The 20,628-nt window shown below is 37.3% G+C and overlaps 1 protein-coding gene across 2 annotated transcripts in view; it reads right to left on the bottom strand.

Annotated features, from left to right (window-relative positions):
• The window catches only part of LOC128891246 (ephrin-B2-like), a 102,934-nt gene that overhangs the window by 14,406 nt on the left and 67,900 nt on the right, over nucleotides 1–20,628 (bottom strand). The window contains exons 1-3 of one of the 2 annotated variants that reach the window (XM_054150633.1): nucleotides 9,259–9,466; nucleotides 3,566–3,707; nucleotides 1,363–1,666 (exon numbers count right to left, since the gene is read on the bottom strand). In XM_054150633.1, the coding sequence (XP_054006608.1) occupies nucleotides 1,363–1,666; nucleotides 3,566–3,707; nucleotides 9,259–9,407 (595 nt within the window). In that variant the 5' untranslated portion in view covers nucleotides 9,408–9,466. Of the gene's footprint in view, nucleotides 1–1,362; nucleotides 1,667–3,565; nucleotides 3,708–9,258; nucleotides 9,467–20,628 lie in introns of those variants that run through there. The other variant, XM_054150634.1, reaches the window with a different exon arrangement.

The following is a 20,628-nucleotide window of genomic DNA, read 5'->3' as shown; positions in this document are numbered from 1 at the left end:
GCCTGGTTTTTGATGGTTTAACGTTCGCTACCACGTGTCACATATGTATGCGTGGCTCGTCTATTCTCGTGACGTTAGAATATTTTGAAAAATACTGACCACTTGAAAAATTGTGATTATAGAAGCCAAAAATATTTTTAGAGAGTTTTGCTTTTCTCTTCGTATCAAGAAAATTTTAAGGTAGCTAACTTTCATTCGGATAGTATATGACTCTAGCTTTCAAAATGCACCAGTGTTAATGTATGTACCGCATTGCGTTGTTCCATTAATTATAGAATAGTTGAAAACCTTCTTCACGAATACATAACACTAAAATACACGTATTTTACGTTGAATAATGGCAAAAAGTAAAAGAAAGTTTATAAATATGACTAGACTAAGAACGACTTATGTCAAGGAGTCCAATTCTCGCCTAATCAAATATGTAAATGTGTCCACATTTATACTATTTCAATAACTACAGTTACTAAAAGGGTATGGCCACGTCAGAAATATCCAAAAATCGATTGTTTTTTTTTTTCGTTAATATGTTGCCTTAAAGCTTTAAGAATAAGGAAAACAATATTTCATAGTTCAGAGAAATCTCAAAAAGGTCGTTTTCGAATGTTTTGTCAAGGTACATACATTTTTCAAATCGGGCGAAACGATAACTCCTACAAATCTTGTCCAATTCTCTTAAAATTTGGAGAGTGACATCTCTAACATATCATCTAGTAGATAAGGTATGGTTTTTGCGATAACTTGTAAACTTTTTCTTTTACAGACAATTTTTCGATGAAATTTTCGGAAAATAATTGATTTTTTGTTTGTTTATGCACCATTTTGCGAGAAAACAGTATTTTTAAATTTCCACACGCTATCCACTAGCTTTTGCAATATATTTACAGAAAATGTTCGGCTTTTTGTTCTAGGTTGAAATCTGTGTGCTCAATCCCTTCGCCCGTTTGAAACCTCGCGTAAAAGGTGCTTTGAAATCTTGGGTACTGAAGCCGCCATTTTAGAAGAAAAACACGAACAAAACTTTTTGTTACACATTAATATGAATTTAATAAAATATCCTACTTGAATTTTTCACTGCTTTTAATAAATTTCTGAAAAAAAATTGTCGAACTTTGAACTTATTTTTGAGGCACCTGGAGTAGCCTTACCCCTTAAGGATAGTCTGCTAAGACACTTTTATATCAATATATTTTTAACTATCTAAGATGATCCGTAAAACACCACAATACACATTCATTTTTCAATTTCATTGCTTCGATGATAACTTTCCCTTTCTCTTTTTCACGAATTACAGATACCAAACAACGAATGTCTATTTAATTTGGCTTGCTTTACATTATGTGCAATGTATAGGGTACTCACAGTTGTTGCGCGATGTCGCAGAGGACGAGGAGGTGTCAGTGTCGTTGCCGCAGCAGACTTTAAAAACGACCTTCATGTTGTTGCTGGTGCACCTTCCACCGATGCGCTTGTAGAGGTCGTCCTTGGACGAGGTGCTGATGAAGTAGTAATCGTGTCCTGGCAGGAATTCTAAACCTCCGGGTTGCGGTGTAAACGGCCTGAAGGTGATCGTGAAGTACATTGTTTTGTTGGGGTTGTTGCAGATCGCTATAAACCGCGGATTCGGATTCGTTATCCGACATGTCTCGTACTCTTCCTTGGACACCTATGAAAACATGCAGGCAGCGTTAGAAATCTCCTAAGGACAAATCGATTGGGAACGCTCCCAGTTTGTCACGAACGGTGGCCCTTCCATCGAACGTTCTCTTTGTTTTACGCGAGGCCTTACCGTCTAGGGGAGTAACGTATGTACATACAATCTTACTTTACGTTGAGAAGAACTTTTACTTTAAAAATAAGTCAATAAATTGTAAGCAGCCTTTATGCATGTTACAACCGTGCCGCTTGAGGCGCTGCAGTGTGTGCGCAGGTGCGCAGTCGTTGTACGTTGTACGTTGTATGTTGTACGTTGTACGAATCGTCCGTTGCGAGTTAGTTAATCTTAGTTAGAACTAGTTGTAATATTAATTAGCAGACTATTCATTAGTATTATTCAGCCAAATAGTTTAGTTTGCTATTGTATTAACTTTACATAATAAATCTCTTATAAAATATCATTGTAATTATTCAAATTCACGTATATAGATTTACTTTTTAATCCAATTACACTGATCGAACCCTAAGTAACTTGAACACGTGGCAAATATTTGTTTACCAAATGAAAGAAGAAGGTTAAACCTTCTGAGAAGGTTAAACGGCGATGGCGTGCGTCTATTGTCGAATTCGATCGCAGTGCGGGAATCGCTATCGAGACAATACTAGAGAGGAAAAGGGCAACGTAGTTTGGTGATTAGATCCTAGCGATGATTGGTGGCTCGTGCTTGCGTCTGCTTCACCGAACGACAGCCATAGTTTCCGATAAAAGCAAGAAGAGGGGAACTTTCCACGACGCCAGCAACAATTTGATTTAGAGACACGCGGTGCTTTCTACCTTCGAAAATTAAACGCTATAACGAGCTAGACCGATTATTCCAGATATGTTGAAAAGGATATTTTGTCGTGAATACTTTCAAGTATTGAGCTATGGACAATTTTCCTGGCAGTTCCTCGAGGGGTAACGCTAGCGTCATAAGTTAGCTACGAAGCGGAAGTCGTTCTTGGGGGTCCGATTCGAGCGAGTTAACGAACGAGTTCGAGTAGTAACAGCTGTCTAAACATCCACGGAACGCCCTTTGACAATTTTTTCGTTCGTATAATGGGTCGCGGCAGAGTCGTGTAACTCGATTTATCTGTTGTTCTATACACGCGGCGCCACACTCTTTCAAAATAGCCATCTGACCAGGAGAAACCTATCATTTTTATCTTTTTTTATTACTCATTTCTCAGTTCCTTTGAATTCTTAAATCTGTAGAGATTCCTCGATTAGAATGTTCTCTTCCTATGAAATTTATTTAAATAGAGTGCTATTTATAGAGACATCTGTAACCTTTAATGTCCCTAAAAATACCATTTAATGCCGATGCCAGAGAGTAACAGTACGCATCTTGTACCGGAAGTTATATACTCTGTTTTACAGTAAAATGATTGAAAGAATTTAACGACAGTTTGAAGTAGACGTACTAAAAATTAACCAATCTTGTACTAAACGCAATTTAAGGCTTAAAGCCTAAGAGGTAAATAAACTTCCAAACGAAATAGCAACTTTACTGAGATATATAGATTTACACATTATTTGATTTACTAATATCAACAGCGATACTAATAATTCTTCCGATGCCTCTGATTACTATAATAATTACAAATATTATGTATACCAAGTAAAGTTATTGTAAAATTCAAACAAGGGTAGTGATAGAATAATCCGGATACGAAAAATAATTTTAAAAGGTCGCAATCTCTAATGATCTTACATCTTTCCAATGGTTCACACGTTTTTGAAATGAAACATAGTTATTCGCGGTCAGTTGCGGCTGTACGAAAACACTGTGGTGAGAAATAACCGCACTCGTGACAAACTCATACCGGAACGAGACGAGGACACTTTGCATCGCAATCCTGTACTTACATTGTAAATAATATACTTCTCCGTCTTGTTGTCCGGCGTCCCCACTTGGTACACGGGACATATTATATTCACTTGATCGTACTCGAACTGCGCGTTATTCTTATTCACGTCTATTATGTGGTCTGTGTTGTCTATTCGAAATCTGAAACAGAAAAATTAACTTATCAGCGCTAGACCAGACATATGTAGTCACTCGAAGACAATTTATTCATATGATAGCTTATTTTTCGAGTGCGTTTATACATCGATGCTTTGAATCAAGATACTCTTTACTTTCTTAAAGTTTTTCCTAAGTATTTTTGTTCAGGAAAAACTTACAAGGAAACATATCCAACTCCAATACACCAATTATGATGAAACTATATATGAGAGTTCTCAAACAAATATTTGACACGCATTTTTTTTATCGGCATGCGTGGATATTGAAGGGATGATAACAGTCCCTAAAGTGGAGTGAAAATGGGTTGTACATTTGAATTTTCTTCTCTAGAACTATTCATCCTATTGATCTCTCTTTTTTTTTATTTTAATTAGGAGTGGTTGTTCTTCCTGGATATATTTTTATTTGGGGCAGATATGATTTTTGCAATATTACAAATTATAAATAAATTTTTATTTTACAAATACCACCTCGAGGTCATGTTTTTAAAATTCCTTGAAGTTTTCTCTATAAAGAGGCTAAGTTTCATTCTGGTGTTCTTTTCATTAGCGTCGTAATAAAATATTAAAGACAGTCGCCTCGTACCGCATCAGGTAGACGGGCCGTGGGATTCGCTATTATGGAACGAACCGTATTAAAAACTATAAGAATGGGAACTAAGATTTTAATTAGAAGTTGTTTTTTCATAAATCAATAGTTTTCTTCATTGATATATATGCATTCATGAATACAATACAATATTATTGCACTAGCCTACGTGTAATCCGTACATTTATTGTATTAAATAAATAATATCGTTACAGTTTCGTAATAAATGGACTGCGGATCTTTATGCAAAATAAAATCTTCGCAAACGTGACTACAGAGAGTGAACCTAAATAGGAATTTAATTTATTCTGCAAATATTATAACATGAACTTTACTTTCAATCTTTTTTATATTCTTGCATATTGGTTGCATTTTGCAATTTCTTGCACGTTCAAATTTCCTATAAATGCATAAAGATCCGCAGTCTAGTAATAAATGTACAAACACTTATTTCAAACAACGAGCACAAAGTATAGAGACAAATTACAATTTTGTGTTACCTTTCTACATAGGACCTGACAATCACATTATACAATTATGAATCGAATAAGTTTCTTTATTCGAATAGATGCATATTTTAGACGCGATCGGTACCCGCTGCGCATCATTCATCGCACGAAAAATTAATTCACAAACATCTACGCGATGACTACAAAGCATTAACGACCACGTTTCGCGGCAGGTTTCGTTCTCCGCAGGATATCTCTAAGCGAGCACAATAGGTCGGTCCGTTTCCGCGTATCGGGTCGCTCGGAAACCAGGCTATCCGTGAAACATACGCGAAATTCCGACGCCCCCGGAGGTTTCCTCGCAGGGAGTACAAGGTTCCCTCTGGGACCGTCGGCGTCGGTAGCCAGATCAGGAAAGAAAGAAAAAGAAGCGATGCCTGGACTCGCCCTCGTAGGCACCCAATGTCAGATAGGCAGGCGCCCATGGTGTCGAGATCCCATACAAGTGTACACACGGTCTTTCTGCATGTATATGTACACACGGACACTACATGTGAATCTGTATGTATAGGTACTGGGCCTGTATTATGTAGCAGAGGTTGCTGGATACTTGGTGAGGAACGAAAGGTCGCCGAATGAGTAGACTAAAAGGTAAAGAAGACGAAGAAGAAGAAGAAGAAGAAGAAGAAGAAGAGAAGAAGTAGATGATGATGACGATGAAGAAGAAGTAGAAGAAGAAGGTGAAGAGGACGGTTCCTCTATAACCGGTTCTTTCCAACGGCGCTCACACACGCCAATACATGGTGTGTCTCCCTTCCTCCGAGTTGCACGAGTGTCCAGTAACGTTCCCTGCTGTTCACACCGCCCTATTTCGGGGTCTACGAATCGACGCTGGGACTATTTTCTCCAATCCTGCGAACGCTCCACTTGTTTCGCCCCCGACGTATTTATTTTCCTTTCTCTACGTAAATACGTACCTAGACGGCCGCGAGTATATTTGTTCTTGCATTACATAAATTAGATACAACCGCGAGATGATGGCCGATTCTACGAAAGAATGTTCAGGCACCGTTAATGTACGGTTTCCTTGTTTTCGTAAGATAGGGCTCCGGTTTCTTTAGATGGAAAAGTAACTTTTTTTTTAATCTTTGAGGTATTATAATTGCGGTTTTTTGATTGATTATAATTTGTGATTTTTCAGTTTGTCGTTTTTGAACCATATACACATATATGTACAACCAGTACTGTTATGAATGAATAATTAATAAAATAGCAGACAGTTTATAAGAAACTTTTCGAATTAGAGTTTTAAATCTATTTGAATTTGGCAGTTGAGACACAAAGAGGAAATGATTTTTAGGATATTTACATGAACATATATTTTTTTATTTATGACAAGTGTTAGAATATAAAGAGTAAAGGTGGCGTTAACGACGTTACGGGATGTAACTAGAATTGGTTAGAGAGACCGTGAGAAAGTTGTATGTTCCTCTATGAAAAGATTTTATATTATAAAGATAGCTAAGTTAAAATATGTAGCTTTTTATAATAATAAACAACATAGTCAAATGTTACTACATCGACATGTATTTATATTCCAATATCTTAACAATGGAAAAGATAAATCTGTTTCATAATTTGGTATGCCTAACGATGTAATTTCATAAAAAAAATTTAATTAAATCAGCAAGGATAAAAATTTATATCTTTTTTGAAAATCAAATCAATATTCTAATCAACATCCTTCACTTTCGTCGAATAGTGATCATACATATTTACAGTTTAAACATCAATAATGTCAAATTTGAATATCGTGTGATAATTTGCTCCCAAAACACACGTCACATCCAATCAACCAGAACCCTACCTTAACGCTCGAACGAACGTGCTCGTTCCTTTTCACAACGCTCCATTTAATTTCGAAGCGGAGGTCTCACAAACAAATTCCTTCCACGTGTTACGCGCTGCCTCGCGCTATGTATCGTGTCGCTTACGCATGCAAGTTTGACAAGGAATGTTGTTATTAGAAATTTTACAGTCGAGCATTGATCTTTCAGAATCTTTCACCAAATGATTTCATGTTAAAAAAGATATTTTGATATAGAAAGGTTTAGGAATTATTCGAGAATATAATATATATTTATAGGTTGAAGCAATACAGGGAGATGGAGTTCCTTGAGGGCTAGCACGTTATACAAAGAACCGGCATGGTGTTGCAGATGTATGCAGTTGATTTCAAAGTGATGGTGAAAGAATTAAGAAATCATCAAGCTTGAAATTATATTAGGTGGACTGGAAAGTAATGTCGTTTCCGCGAATCTCAATACTTATTTATCATTCATCAGCTCATTGATTTTTATCGATCTTGCATCGAAAATTTTGCACACTAGATGGCAATGGGCTATTGATGCCGAGGGTGAATACATAATGGCTTAAAAATAGAAAATTGTTAAGAGTATTTGTTTGAATTCAATTTAAAAGAAATGACAATACTTTTCGATCCCCCTAATAATTTGTTGTAATTATCACTTTATACGTTACAATTCTGCAATGTGCAATTTGTTTGTACGTCAAAAAACTTTGAGAAGTACTTGTTAGAAGTAGATATGCTTCTATGTACCTTTAATAGATGCACTAATCCCTACGGATCGAATACTTAGAGATGTTATATCTAGATATTAGATATTTCGAGATTGCGTATTAAAGGATTGAATATTCATACGACGAATAGATAGAGGTTCAGTATTTGGAGATCGAACACGTACAATTTAAAAACTTAGATGCCAAGGATTTAGAATATTTGGAGGTTCAGTATCTAGAGAATAAATGTCTGAAGATTTAGTACTTAGAAATCAAGGACTAAAAGCTGAAAATCTCAAAGTCCATTAGGTAGAGATCGAGTACTCTCAGCGGTGGTCTAATATCGATAGAGCGCGTCTGATTTCTCATCGTGGGTGCATACGTTATTTCCTCAACACGTGTCGCGGCCGTACGGTTGAGGTCTAAAGAGATTCGGAGCGAGGTGTACCCGTCGACTGGCTACGTGGAGCCCGTAAAGCTCTCTCCGTGGCGGTAAAACGCGGGCGTCGAAAACGCGTCCCGACGTTTCGGAGCATTAACGGACAATCTCGTAAGTGGGCGTGTAAGGGCTCGAAAATTGGAAGGTAGGCCGGGCCTCGACCAAATTAACGTTTGGCGATAATATCCGCTCTCTCTCGGTGCCCCCATGTCGGTTCGTCGGCTCGGTACCCACCCTAAGCGCGCAACCAACGCCAACAACCTCGGGACCGAGAGGCACGCGCATACAACCGTGATGCCAACCCGTATTCCATCCTGGACCCTGTGTGTGCGTTACGCGTGGGTGTATAGGACATTTCAGTCGTAGCCCCGGCCATTCACGAATTTATTAGACATCGTATACGTACGATCGTGGCCCGAATTACTCGCGATAAAAGCACGCCGTGGCTCCTTTTGGTACTTTCGACCAGGCAACTCGGTTTCCACGGAGGTTGATGTACCTTGGGCCACGTCTTGTTCCCGGTCGTCGACGCGTTAATGGCGGCGATGCGTGGTGAATTGTGATGTATAAATTCGCTGGAGATTCCGTTTTGAGGGAAACGAGTCGAAACGGGTCGCTACGAGTCCCTAATTTTCTTTCTTTGCGCTGGTAGACGAGACGAGATAAGACATGATGGCAAAGGATAAAGTGGTCTTACGATTAACCAGAGCTGGCTTCGCGTGGAAGCGAACGATGCATCGCATACAGCCTCCTCTTGGTGCCTCAATAAAAAGGAGACAAAAGTAAAATGAGAACCGATTAAAGAGTTTTTCAATAGGAACCTATGTTCTTTTGCTGTTCAATTTCTCCATTTTTTCATAAAATTTTCACAGCCATGCCAGTACTTATTCGTTAGTCCTAGATACAGTTTGGACAAGTGTTTCACGATCCTATTACACCAATATTTCTAGGTACAATATTTTTCCAAATAAGATAATCAATCCCGAACAGATCAGGTTAAATCAAAAAGACTTCGAAAACTGGAAGGGTTGAAACTTGTTTACGTAACGTGTGTTTATAAGCTTACGTAATCTCTTTTTAGAGTTAAACTTGTCGATAACCCGAGCTGTCAGTGTGGTTGTTCGGAGCAGGATCTCAATCACGTAGTATGGAAATGTCGAATCCTTAATTGCAATAGGAATAACATAATTCGTAATCTTTGTAAAATCGGACTTTATCCGCCTCATACAATAGATGTATTTCTCAGCAAACCAATGATTCAACCCTTATTAATTATATTCAAGTTTCTAAAATCTCATGGCTTATCGTCGTAAATCACATATCGTTTCTAGTATACTAACATGTAATACTACAATGTATCTAAGTCTAAGTTTGTTTAATTCTGTAATGTGTATCGATTTATTTAATTTACAATGTATTTGTCAATATGCTCAGGAATGAGGGGTTCAATAGCGTAATAAATAAAAAAAAAGCTTACGTAACGTGTGACTTTTGCAGATGACGTCGCTTAAAGTTCCTCAATGAAAAAATGATCGAGTCTCGATCCTGGGAAAACTTACGATCCGACAGGTACACGGACACGCCTCGCGTTACGTACAATGTATACTGATTACGCACAACACGCATCAGACTCGTCTATTTGTTATTTTAATCCTGGCTCGAATTATGCCCGATGAAAGCCTGTTATTGCATGTTACGGTACTTAGAACGCGATCCTTTTAACTCGAGGACGAACGTTTCGGTGCTCTCGCTTGCCAAGGCGCATAAAGGCCGTCTTGTATTACGATCGTCGACGTGTTATTGGTAGCTTCGATGTGTGATTTAAAGGTTTCCCTGGCGGGAACGGTGTCATTTGCATATACCTACGTATTCGTAGGATCTCCGAAGACCCTTGTATTAATGCGATACGTTGCCTTGGTTCTTAACAGTTCTTTTCTGGCCTTAGGTAAATACTCGCCATGAATATGTATAGGACGAGTCGACGTTGACCCCTTCGAACCTGAAACCTGTGCGTCTGTGAATATCGACGGCTTACGTGGGCCCGTTTTTCGTCTCGATACAGACGATTAAAGCGCACGATTTTTCCCCATCTGGGTGCTGTTACATCAGCGTCATTAACCTAGATATGGCTAAATTTGTTGATAACACGTGTAAGTTGTTTAACAATTTGAGCCACGTAATACCAATAGGATCTCTAACGTGACTTTTTTTTCTAAAGCGATGCCAGTCTAACATTCTCACCATAAATGCAAAATAATAATATATTCACAAATCTACAAATAACGTATTCGTTGCTTCTTTAATTTCTTGATGAAATAAACAAATGAATTTTTGAAATATAAACATGTTAAGAATTCCTAAAAGAGGTATGTATAACCATCGATTCCTTTAATTATATTATATTTAAATTCTAATCCTTCTGAAATTCTTCTGAAAGGACTGTACTATAATGGTGCTGTTATGGATCGGGATAGGTATATGCCGTTTTCTATGAATGAGCATTACCCCTTGTTTATGTAATATAATTATTATTAGGATATTATAAGGTTATAAATATATGTATCACAAAAAACATTATTCGACTGCGTTCTAATTAATACATCTCGTCGTTTTCTCCGACGCCGCGTATTAGCCTTTCTCTCGTGTATTCGCATTTCGCACCACACGTGTAGTATCATTTCTATCGGTAAAGTAAATTTCTACAGGTATTTTCCAGATTTTACCGAAAGAATGCAAATTCATTTTATGATGATCCTTATGTTCGATCTTCAATCGATCTTAACATTCTGCCTACCTTCATATTCAGTAACAGGCTATACTAGTAGCACCAATGTTTATATCCAATGATAGACGGCTAACATTATAAACTTATATCTATATTGCATTTTACGCTTCTAGTCTTTAAAAGTACAGTTACTTTTGAATTGTTACAGACAGATCGATAGTTTCGAATCTTAGTTTGCTTTACAACTATGCGTCTGACTAGATAACGCCGACTCTACTTCTGTTCGAAATCGTCTAATATACGATTGAATTAAAATATTTTTAATTTAAGCAGTTACCTGTATGGTCGTTCACAAGTTATTCAGGTCAAAGATACCTCCTCCGGAATAATTAACGTAGCGTCTCTTGAACCGCAAGGTTCTCATTTAGGTCCTTCATTACATATTCATAATGTTCGGTAATGATCTAAGATATTAACCGGTAACAATATTCTATTATTTGCCAATGTTTATCTTGCCGATTCTCCATTCAAGAAAATACGACAGAATATCACTCGTTACATTTACAATCCGATATTACCAAGTTTTAAGATTCATTTAACGATAATTGAATTCCTATATAAACAGCAGAAAATATGTTTGATATCGCATATAAACACGTCTGAGGTATTATTTTAAAGATGACCACTGTTGGTCGAAATCTGTAAATAACGAACCATGCGTGAGTTTTATAATACAAGTTTTGTTTCTAATAAATTTATTAACACTAGATCACTTTTTTTCTCCAATACCCATCAAAGTTCCAATGAACGTTCGTGTTATTTTGCTTCGAATCTAACGATGAAACATTTTTTTATAGGCGATCTCGACTCGACTGCGATTTGAAACTCCTTCATGGAGTTCGAGGCATTAAACGTTTATTCGTAATTTCCGTGTCAAATGTATAATCCGCGAAGTTCGAGATCTCCTTCGTCAGGTCGCCGGTGCTAATTGCTTCGACGATCAGAAGAGCCTGTAAAATCCGCGAACGGCCGTCGAAATTGTTCGAACTCCAATAACTGTTCGACGTAGCCTACCCCTAACCGTCTTCATTAATTCCCACTACTGTCCGCTAGACACCAATCAACTACCAAATAAAATCCACGCGAGGGGGCCGCCTAATTGGAACAGCGAAAAAGTGGGCGTGTTTCGAACGGAGACCTCCATCGTTTCGGGACCCCTAGAAATTCCTGTCGATCATTCCCCGAGACCAATTTTATACGTCACCCTTCCCTTTGCCACTATCCTTTCGACTGAATGTCCACAAGTACGATGTGCGCACACTTTGAGTGATTCTATTAGTTTGTGACGCATGAAATGCCGTTTTTCCTCGAAGTTGATACACTTGATTGCTTGAAGTTTTAGACATTTAGAATAAATACTTAAATAATGTTATATTTTTTCGTCGCTACATAAAATATTAAATTTTGTACGCATGCGTAGCCGATAGTTAGCACAAAGAGGGTAATCGGTCACGTAAAAGTTAAACAAAGTTTAATATTTAACAACATGAGACCTGTATGCCTTTGGTACCCCTGAAAATCTCCTAATCCGTATACAGTCGTAGGAAGCGTGGTCTTGATACTATCGAGTGCCACCTGTTGAACGAGAAAAATGGAATTGCAAAAAATGTACGTAGTACCTCGATTATTGCAAAATATTGGCAAGTAAAATAATTAGTCGCTTTGCAATGAGTGAGTTTTAAACGGAGTAACTGGTAGTAGTAACCATAGGCAGTGAAGATGTACTCTTCGAGTGGTACTCTCTCTTATCGACTCCGTTACCTTGATCGATTACACGAACTCGATCACTGCAGGAATTTCGAGCCACGTTTTTTTTCTCGCAATAATTGAGGTTTTATCGTAGTAAACAATTCCTATTCCTTCGAAATGCGAAGTCCGTCGTTCCTGTCGCCTCGACAAGAGCGTTAGAAAAAAAAAGCGTAGAAGAGAAAAGAAGAAGCTTCGCGGATCCGACGCTAAAAAATTATCGCTCCGAGGTCTGCAATTACGCGAGATTCCTATCGGCGTAATTACCGTCGTTTCCCGGGAGTTCACGGTATTCAAGAATCTCGGAAAGGAGCGGCAGAGCAGCAGCAATAGAAACTGCGGCGATCGACGCCAGGCGCATAAACGACACGCTCTTCTCGCGAGCCTGTAAAGAGATCCTTTAATCATCGATCCCTGACCTTCGTTTCGCCGCGTTAAGGGAGATCCAGCGCGCGCGACCGAGGGGTATCCCCGAAGAAACGAACGCCAACGAAGTGAACGTTTCAAAGCGTTGAACGTCGTTCGCGGAGACGGGACAAAGACTCGTTGAGAAACGGAGAGGAAGCCGTGGCCAGGGTGAAGAGAAACACCCGAGAAATGGCAGGGAAGGCCTGGAAACGCGAGAAAGAGCGTTGCTAGCGAGCCTAGCAAGCGATCAAGGGAGCAAGATAGACACACAGGGATAAAAAGGGAGGGAGAACATGCCAGGAGAAAGCACCAGGCCTTATGCGCTAACTATAAGTGGGATATTCTGGCAGGAATATCAAAGCATGAGACTACGTCAAAGACGACGAACAGAGATGGTGGAGACATAAAAGTGAGAGAGACGGAGACGGATAAAGAGAGAGAGAGAGAGAGAGAGAGAGAGGAAGATGGTAAACGGGAAGAAAGAAGCAAAAAGACGCCGCGGATGGATCCTTGGACGTTACCGGCTTCGGGACCATCGTTTGACTCTTTCATTCATCATGTTCATTCCTTAGACAAGCATTGTACCCATATAATGCATATTTTTCCCCTTCTTTCCATTTGGCCGCTGACGAGCCACGGTGTTGTAATGTCCGCGAGGAATTAGTATTGAAAATTTACGGCGTGACTGAGGGACGTGTATGAATTATTTAAAAGAGCCCGTCGGTTCGTTAAAACGATTCTTGATTTTTGGTTTCTTACCGCCCCGTTCTCTTTTGCCGAAGGATGGTAGGAGGCTCGATTCAGTTTCTGTAAGTATGATAATTCTCGCATTAGTCACGGTACAGTGCCGCGACACCTGCGCCGGAGAAATAGTGTTGTCCGTGCTCATGAGAGGCGATACGAACGTTAATTTCAATTCACGAGTCGGTAATGGTACGTCTGAGATGTGCTTTTACACCAGCAATGTATTTATCTATTTAATTATTCAATTTGTAGTAGAGCACGATTCTTGTAGTGCAACAGAATTAGTATACTCAAACAACTTACTTCGATTCAAATGTATACAGTGGGCGTAAAATGTATTCGTACACCGATCAATTTCGCAGAAAACTTTTGTGTGAAATTGTAGTTTCTTAACTTCTTTTTTTATAATCAATGATATTTTACATATTTTCGGAAGTCTCTAAAATAGATATAGTCCAAACAACAGTTACTAGTTAATATAATTTGTGAAATTAACAAAAAAAAAAATGCGGAAAGTGGGTAAAAGTATAGAAGCAAAAAGTATTTATACGATTCTTATGACGAACCATTTACAGTAGAGTTTGTAACGTAAACACGTTAGTTTATTGCTCCGTGCGAATTAGAAAACATTAAATTTCCAGGAAAGTACTTTTAAACAGTTGTCCGAATACTTATTGCCTCAACATTTCTATCGATTAATTGTTTGTTTCTTGTTAATTTCGTAACTTACATAAATAGCTATTCTTTTTTTTGTAATCTATCTATTCTAGAGATTTCCTAGAACATGTAGAATGTCATTGTTTATAAAAAATAAGTTAATAATCTACAATTTTACACAGTTTTTTTGGAAATTGATCGGTGTATGAATACTTTCTACACCCACTATAAGTATAGTTCGATTAGTATCAAACACGGTTTAGGAATAGAAATCCTTTTAAGCAGCTAAGGGTAAATGGTCTTGCCATTTGAGATTGTAAGAAAGAAGAATTGTTCCGCTGTACTGGAGTGTATCGATTTCTAGTTCCGCCATAACAGGACCATCATTGTGCTCATCGCGTTACATTTATTTGTACAAATATCGATTGATCGTATATTAAAGCAACTGGAGAGTAAAAGTAACCCTGCATAGAGAATATCGAGTATTAGGAGATTTTTCAAACCAATAATTACTCTTTATATGAACATCATGTTTGAAATATTAGGTTGTCCCAAAAGTTTCTTTCGTTTTATTAATAAGTAATACATACGCAATATTTTATGTCTAATGTTACATTATTGAATTGTGTACGATCCATTACTGTTACAACATCAACATATAAAAAATTAGATTGTCTATTTATATAAACACTACCGCACAAAATAATGGAGCGCAAATTACGAAAGAAACTTTTGGGACAACCTAATAGATACACTTGTATCGAACCATTTTAGCAGAGATCATGGATGCGACGACTTTTCGTACAATAATTAGAATTATTGAGTAAATAATGGTTTGAACATGTATGTAATGTTTCTAAATAAAAAATTTATCAATTGCATATACCTGATTAATTATTTTCACAGATCATAAAAAATGAAAAAAGTCGTAGGTTACACTTGACGATCAATCTGAACGTTATTAGTAAGTATTTTGGATTAAAATCTAATAGTTGATTATGCTAAATCTTCTCTACATAAGAAATAGTTACAAACGTGTCGATGATTATATTCCAGGTTATTCGAATAGTCAACAACTATCTATATCATTGTTTTGTTAAAATCTCGGTGATGACGCTGTTTGTATCGTACTGGTATCATAAGAAAAGTTTGATACCGTATTAACGAGCTCATGACTGAATTGGTTCCACCACTTGTAAATAAAAAACAGCCTATGGGAATCGTCGAACGGGTTTCTGAGCAAGGGTGTTACATCCCAGCTCCTATTCACCTGTTTGTGTTGGCGGTTACAAATTCGTTTCGTGATTGGTTCCCCTCGGGGGATTTTATTTTTCCACCACTAAACACTGGAACCTTTGTTCTCATCGTGCTAACAACCGTTAAGACCCGACTTAAAACGGGTGCGACTGGTAGATCGTCATCATTTTTATGGGCGTAGATTTAACGAGCCCGAATGAACGCGATTAACGTCGACGAGCTGATTTCCTGGCCCGAGAATCCTACACGTTCCCAATTTGCCTCCGTACAGTACCTCGTTGATGATTTCAGGAAAACCTCGCGGGCCTTTTAAATCAGCTTAATTCGATTATTCTTAGCGAACAAATTCTCTCTCTCTTTCGGCAAACTGAAACGAAGCAAAAAATTGCTTGGACATTTTAAATTCAAACATATAGAGAAGTCAAGGTACGTTGCTCCTGACTTCGCTAATAAAATATAATGTACTTGTTTGTTTTTGTCGTAAATCCGTGTTAGCAATTTACCAGAACTACTTTTTCCACGAGCTTCGCACTGTCCTCTATATTTGAATTTCGTAAGCAGGAGTTCCTTTTATTTCAATCTGATTAACTAGTATTATTCACAAAAATGAACTACTGGAAAATGGAGATTAAAACATTCAGATAACATTCTGGAAGAGGAATTTATTTTTTAAATACATGGTGTTAGGGAGTAAAACTTTTTCTCTTATAAATGTAACAAATAAATTAAAAGATATGTGTTAAGAGCCATCTGGTTATACTTGAAATACATTCTAAAGGTACAACGAGGTATTAAATTATACCTCAACTCTTAGAAGCCTGATTTTCCAAATTAAATTTAAACAAAATATCAATGTATCTATTATTGGGTTGTCTGGAAAGTCCATGGCTATTTTTAGTAGACGGTACAGGTCTGAATATATCGGAATGGTTGAAAACAAATAACATGTGGACATCCCTGAAAAGGTGGAAAAATTGTGAAACAAAATGGTACTTACATAATTCAATAAATATATTCAATGTATATATAAACATTCAAATATACCTTTGAATTTTTCTTAAAAATTGGCACGAACTTTCTGGACAACCCAATATTTGAACAATTTTGACAGCTGACGTTTATTTTTTTAACTTTTGTTCAAAAGAACATTATGCGATGGTAACATACATACAACCAAATATTAAAAACAAACCAATTGCAAGTGTACAATTCGATTTAAGAGACCGGTATCTGAAACTTGGGGCATTTAAGAGTTAAAGGATCAATAGTAAAATACCCTCTTAAAAACTAAATCGACCAACGCCATGAAATAAAAAGCAGACCAAATTTGTTACGAGCCTCGTTTCGTGAGATTCAACTAAAACGAAAAAACGTACAAAACTCGGAGGTGATCGATTCGATTTTCGAGGAGCTCGTATTATTCTCATCATGGAAATGCATTTTGTGCTCTTACATCTTGAACATCGCTCAGAGGCAATCTTTACAGCTCCATGCGGTACTCGTTCGTCCTCGGCAATCCAGTGAACTATTAAATTATTTATAAAAGACAGTTGCATTCCCTAGACCTTTCGTACCGTGACGAATACCATGCCCTCGTGCCGTATTTATAATAACTTCCTGCAAGATGGTCCCCACTGTACCGTCGCGGTCGGTCCATTTAATGCACAGCATTAATGCGTTATGTAAAAGCGTGCGGGTGATTCTCTTGTCGTCATAGTCGTCATCGTCTACGACGCCGGCCGCGGCGGCGGCATCCTTTCGTCTAACCGTGCCATTAGAGCGAGCCTGCGTTATTATTAGTTAACTTCAAATATTTATTGTATTCTTACTCCCTCGACGTCTGCCTCGCCCGCAGACGAATCTGTCTCGTGTTTGGTTTATTCTCGTATCCTGGACAACTATAGGCACCAGACTTCCTGCTACTTCTGCATTTTATGCAGCATATCTAATCCCTGTGATGGGTTTGTATTGGCACGGAGATTGTTTTAAATTCTTCAGTGACACATTTTCTCCTCCATCGAGGGAGGTACTTTGGCGAAGAAGGTTGTTGTTACAGGTCAAACTTGATAGATTACTGGTCAAAGACGCGAAGAAAAACCAATCAATCGATACAATTTTCTGTTGGTAAGTCAACGACTCTCACACTAATTTTCGTACATTTATGATGCTTGTTTGAAAGAAAAAGAGGTATTGTTTGAACTTAATTACACGACAGATACAAAGTAATTGGAATTTAATCCTTAATATACGAACGTATCTTTTTTACACTTTAGGTTAATATTCTATTAGTTATATTATATGTTTTGGTTTCAAGACAACTACTCTGCTCTGTTTTTTCGGTTAAATCAAATTACAATTAACATATAGAAATTCCTATAACTTTTCTTTAAATTGATCGAGAAATGCATAGCACAAATATCTTCTGGAAAATTACAATTCTTCCTGTGTAATTTCTTTTTTTTAGAGTCTCGTTTTAAAAATTTGAATAATATGTACTTCGAATACATTTGTATAATATTCATATTAGTTCATATTGTTTTAAACACAAAATATTTCGCAAACCATCGAATCTATAAAATGAGAAATCTACGTGAAAAAAAAGTTTAAAAAGAAATTTAAGAAAAATTGTCGGTTGCTGATTGAATATAAATGTTTGAGTTATCACGTAGGCAATGTCCAATGTCGAAAACAAAAGATTGAGAGATCGCAAGAATAATTCTATCGTTCTAACTCGCTAGACCACGAAAAGAGAGAGTCCATTATACGTCATAGTACTTTAATTACGTTAATCTGCCGATAGTATACGGAATTTACGAGCACTGAGAAGAGTAGGGGAAGAAACGTTCCTGAGCGGAGTACAGAAGAGGAACGAAATTTAACGAGGCACCTAGTAATTTCTCCCTCGGGGTAAAATTTTGTCCCGGTGCGAGCTCAGCAGTAAACAAGCGAACGATTGCGGATACGAGACCTGTTACCAACAATAATTTGTCAAATTCCATGTCGACTGTTCCTTCGAGCGATTCAACGTTGATTTCCTGTTATGCTCTCCGTTCCTTGTGGTCAAACTATTCGTATGGGGGAATTAACTATTGTACGATTCTGTTAGTGTTTCCGAAAAGACTATACTTCCAAACACTTATTAAACTTTTAATTGTTGCTAGTCATGTTTGAATATTATGGTTTGAAGTATGAAGCTACAGCAGTACGAGCGATAATTCCAACAAATGTAAATTTCCTTATAAAGATCTGTAATTAATTGCATTCCTGTGTAATATCGTGCTTTGTATTCTTTTTCGTATCAAGTACATTGGCCTTTGGTGAAGAAAGTTAACTATCGATGTAATAATGTCCAAAGTGGTCCCATTAGGCAACCTTTATCTACGTGCCCTATCGTAAAGCATAGTAACAAAAATACCGCGATATTTTTCACGACGTTTCAATATTTTAAACCGAAGAGAAACGTACGATTTGTACTCCTGCCTCGATAAAAATCGACAGCCGTTTCGCGGTTAATCGCGATGTGTATCTACTCACGCGATCGAATTTGCGGTCGATTTTGTTTCGTTCGATGATCGAATTTCGGTCAAATTTTCGTCGCGAGTTACCCTGTCGTCCTGTTGCAATATCTCTGGACCAAATTAAGCTAGAGTTATGTTCATCCAAGCTCAAAGGAACAACAAGTTCGGGCGTCGATCTAAAAAATATGGCTCCATCAAACGTTGGGTCGTTAGGAAATTGGTGTTTCGCGAGGATAAATCTCCGGAAAAAATCGTAACGCCGTATGGTTTATGGATTTACAGAAGGGGACAAAGTGATTATCGTCAACGAGAGCATTTGTAAAATTTACGATGCTCTTCGCGACGCTTGAAGACGTCAGCGACGGACTCTCTCCCAGTTCTCAAGATAACCGAGATCAAAGTCTGACGCCAGATACCGCGCTACCGATAAAAACCATTCGTTCGCAGCAGGAGAGAATGGGACGGTGTCCTTGTCGATGGAGAAGAATACCTCGAAGGAACTCCGATTTCTCCGATCACGATGATTCAGGGATCCGTGTGTCCTTCCAATGCTCCGAATGCGATCACCGCAAGCAATTGAAGACTGCTGCAAAAACTGGTCATCTCCATTTCTGGCCATTTCTAGCTTAGAACGTATTCTACCAATTCAAAAAGAACAAAACAAGGTTCTTCTATTTTTTAAAAAAATATTCATCTCTAAAGATGACCAATTAGTTAAGTTTCGTTTTTAGAAATATATCATCTTTATTTGTTTATTTACTCCTACTATTATTTCGCTTATGATATTCAATATTATTTTATGTCTTACAAATTAAAGATTTTACTTTGAAGTTGTTAATGCTCGATCACTTTACTTAGTCATTTTTTAGGCGATTTCGAAAAGGAGGAGGTTAGCCGATTCGACGATAATGACTAGCGTTAATGTATATGATGTGTATAAAGTGGATGTAATAATTAAATAGCAATAATTAAAGCCCCAATATTTGGTTCCTCCTACAGAAAGTTAAATAATGTTTGGTAATTTTTAATTTTGCGTCGCCTCTGAAAAGGTTGCATTGTATTTAATATGATGTAATTAATAATTTAATCAAATTCATCAAGGCCTGATGATTTTTGAACAATTACATCCAGAGCTGGTGAGTATTTATATTGAAATTAGAAATTATTTCATAGTTTTTAGTGCAGTTTCAATGTTTTTCAAAGTCGGTTATAATTTTTTTCCAAAAATTAATTTATAAAGCCAAAGAATGCTACGTCATTGAACTTGTTGTAACACCAGCTTATTACCATTACGCCATGGAGTTCAAAGTACATGATAATATTTAAAAAAGAACAGAGAATTTGTTTATATCATCACATTTGTTCATTTAAATAGTACAACTTTCTTCTTCGACGTTTTTTCTTGACAATTTATAGCACTCATATAATTTTTAGACGTACAATAGTCCCATACTTTTTTCGAGAACTACCGTTTGAATCAGTTTAAAATTTTAAATGAATTTAAAATAGACACATTCCCGTTTATCGTTTGTCTCCTAAATATTTAATATTAATGCTTATATCGTTACTTAAAATCAGTAAAAATACGTATTAAAAACTTCAGCTTCATAGATTTACTAATATTCTTAAATGCAATTCCTAAACATTTTCTTACAAACGAGTTTCTACATTGGAATAACTCCTTAAAGAACAGTTTGTAATAAAAGAAAATTCCGAATCTTGCGAATTATTC

This window comes from Hylaeus anthracinus, unplaced genomic scaffold, assembly GCF_026225885.1.
Source record: "Hylaeus anthracinus isolate JK02 unplaced genomic scaffold, UHH_iyHylAnth1.0_haploid 12001, whole genome shotgun sequence".
NCBI classification, from domain to species: Eukaryota; Metazoa; Arthropoda; class Insecta; order Hymenoptera; family Colletidae; genus Hylaeus; species Hylaeus anthracinus.
Note: the sequence above shows the minus strand (reverse complement) of the source record. Positions and strands in the feature narration are given on the sequence as shown.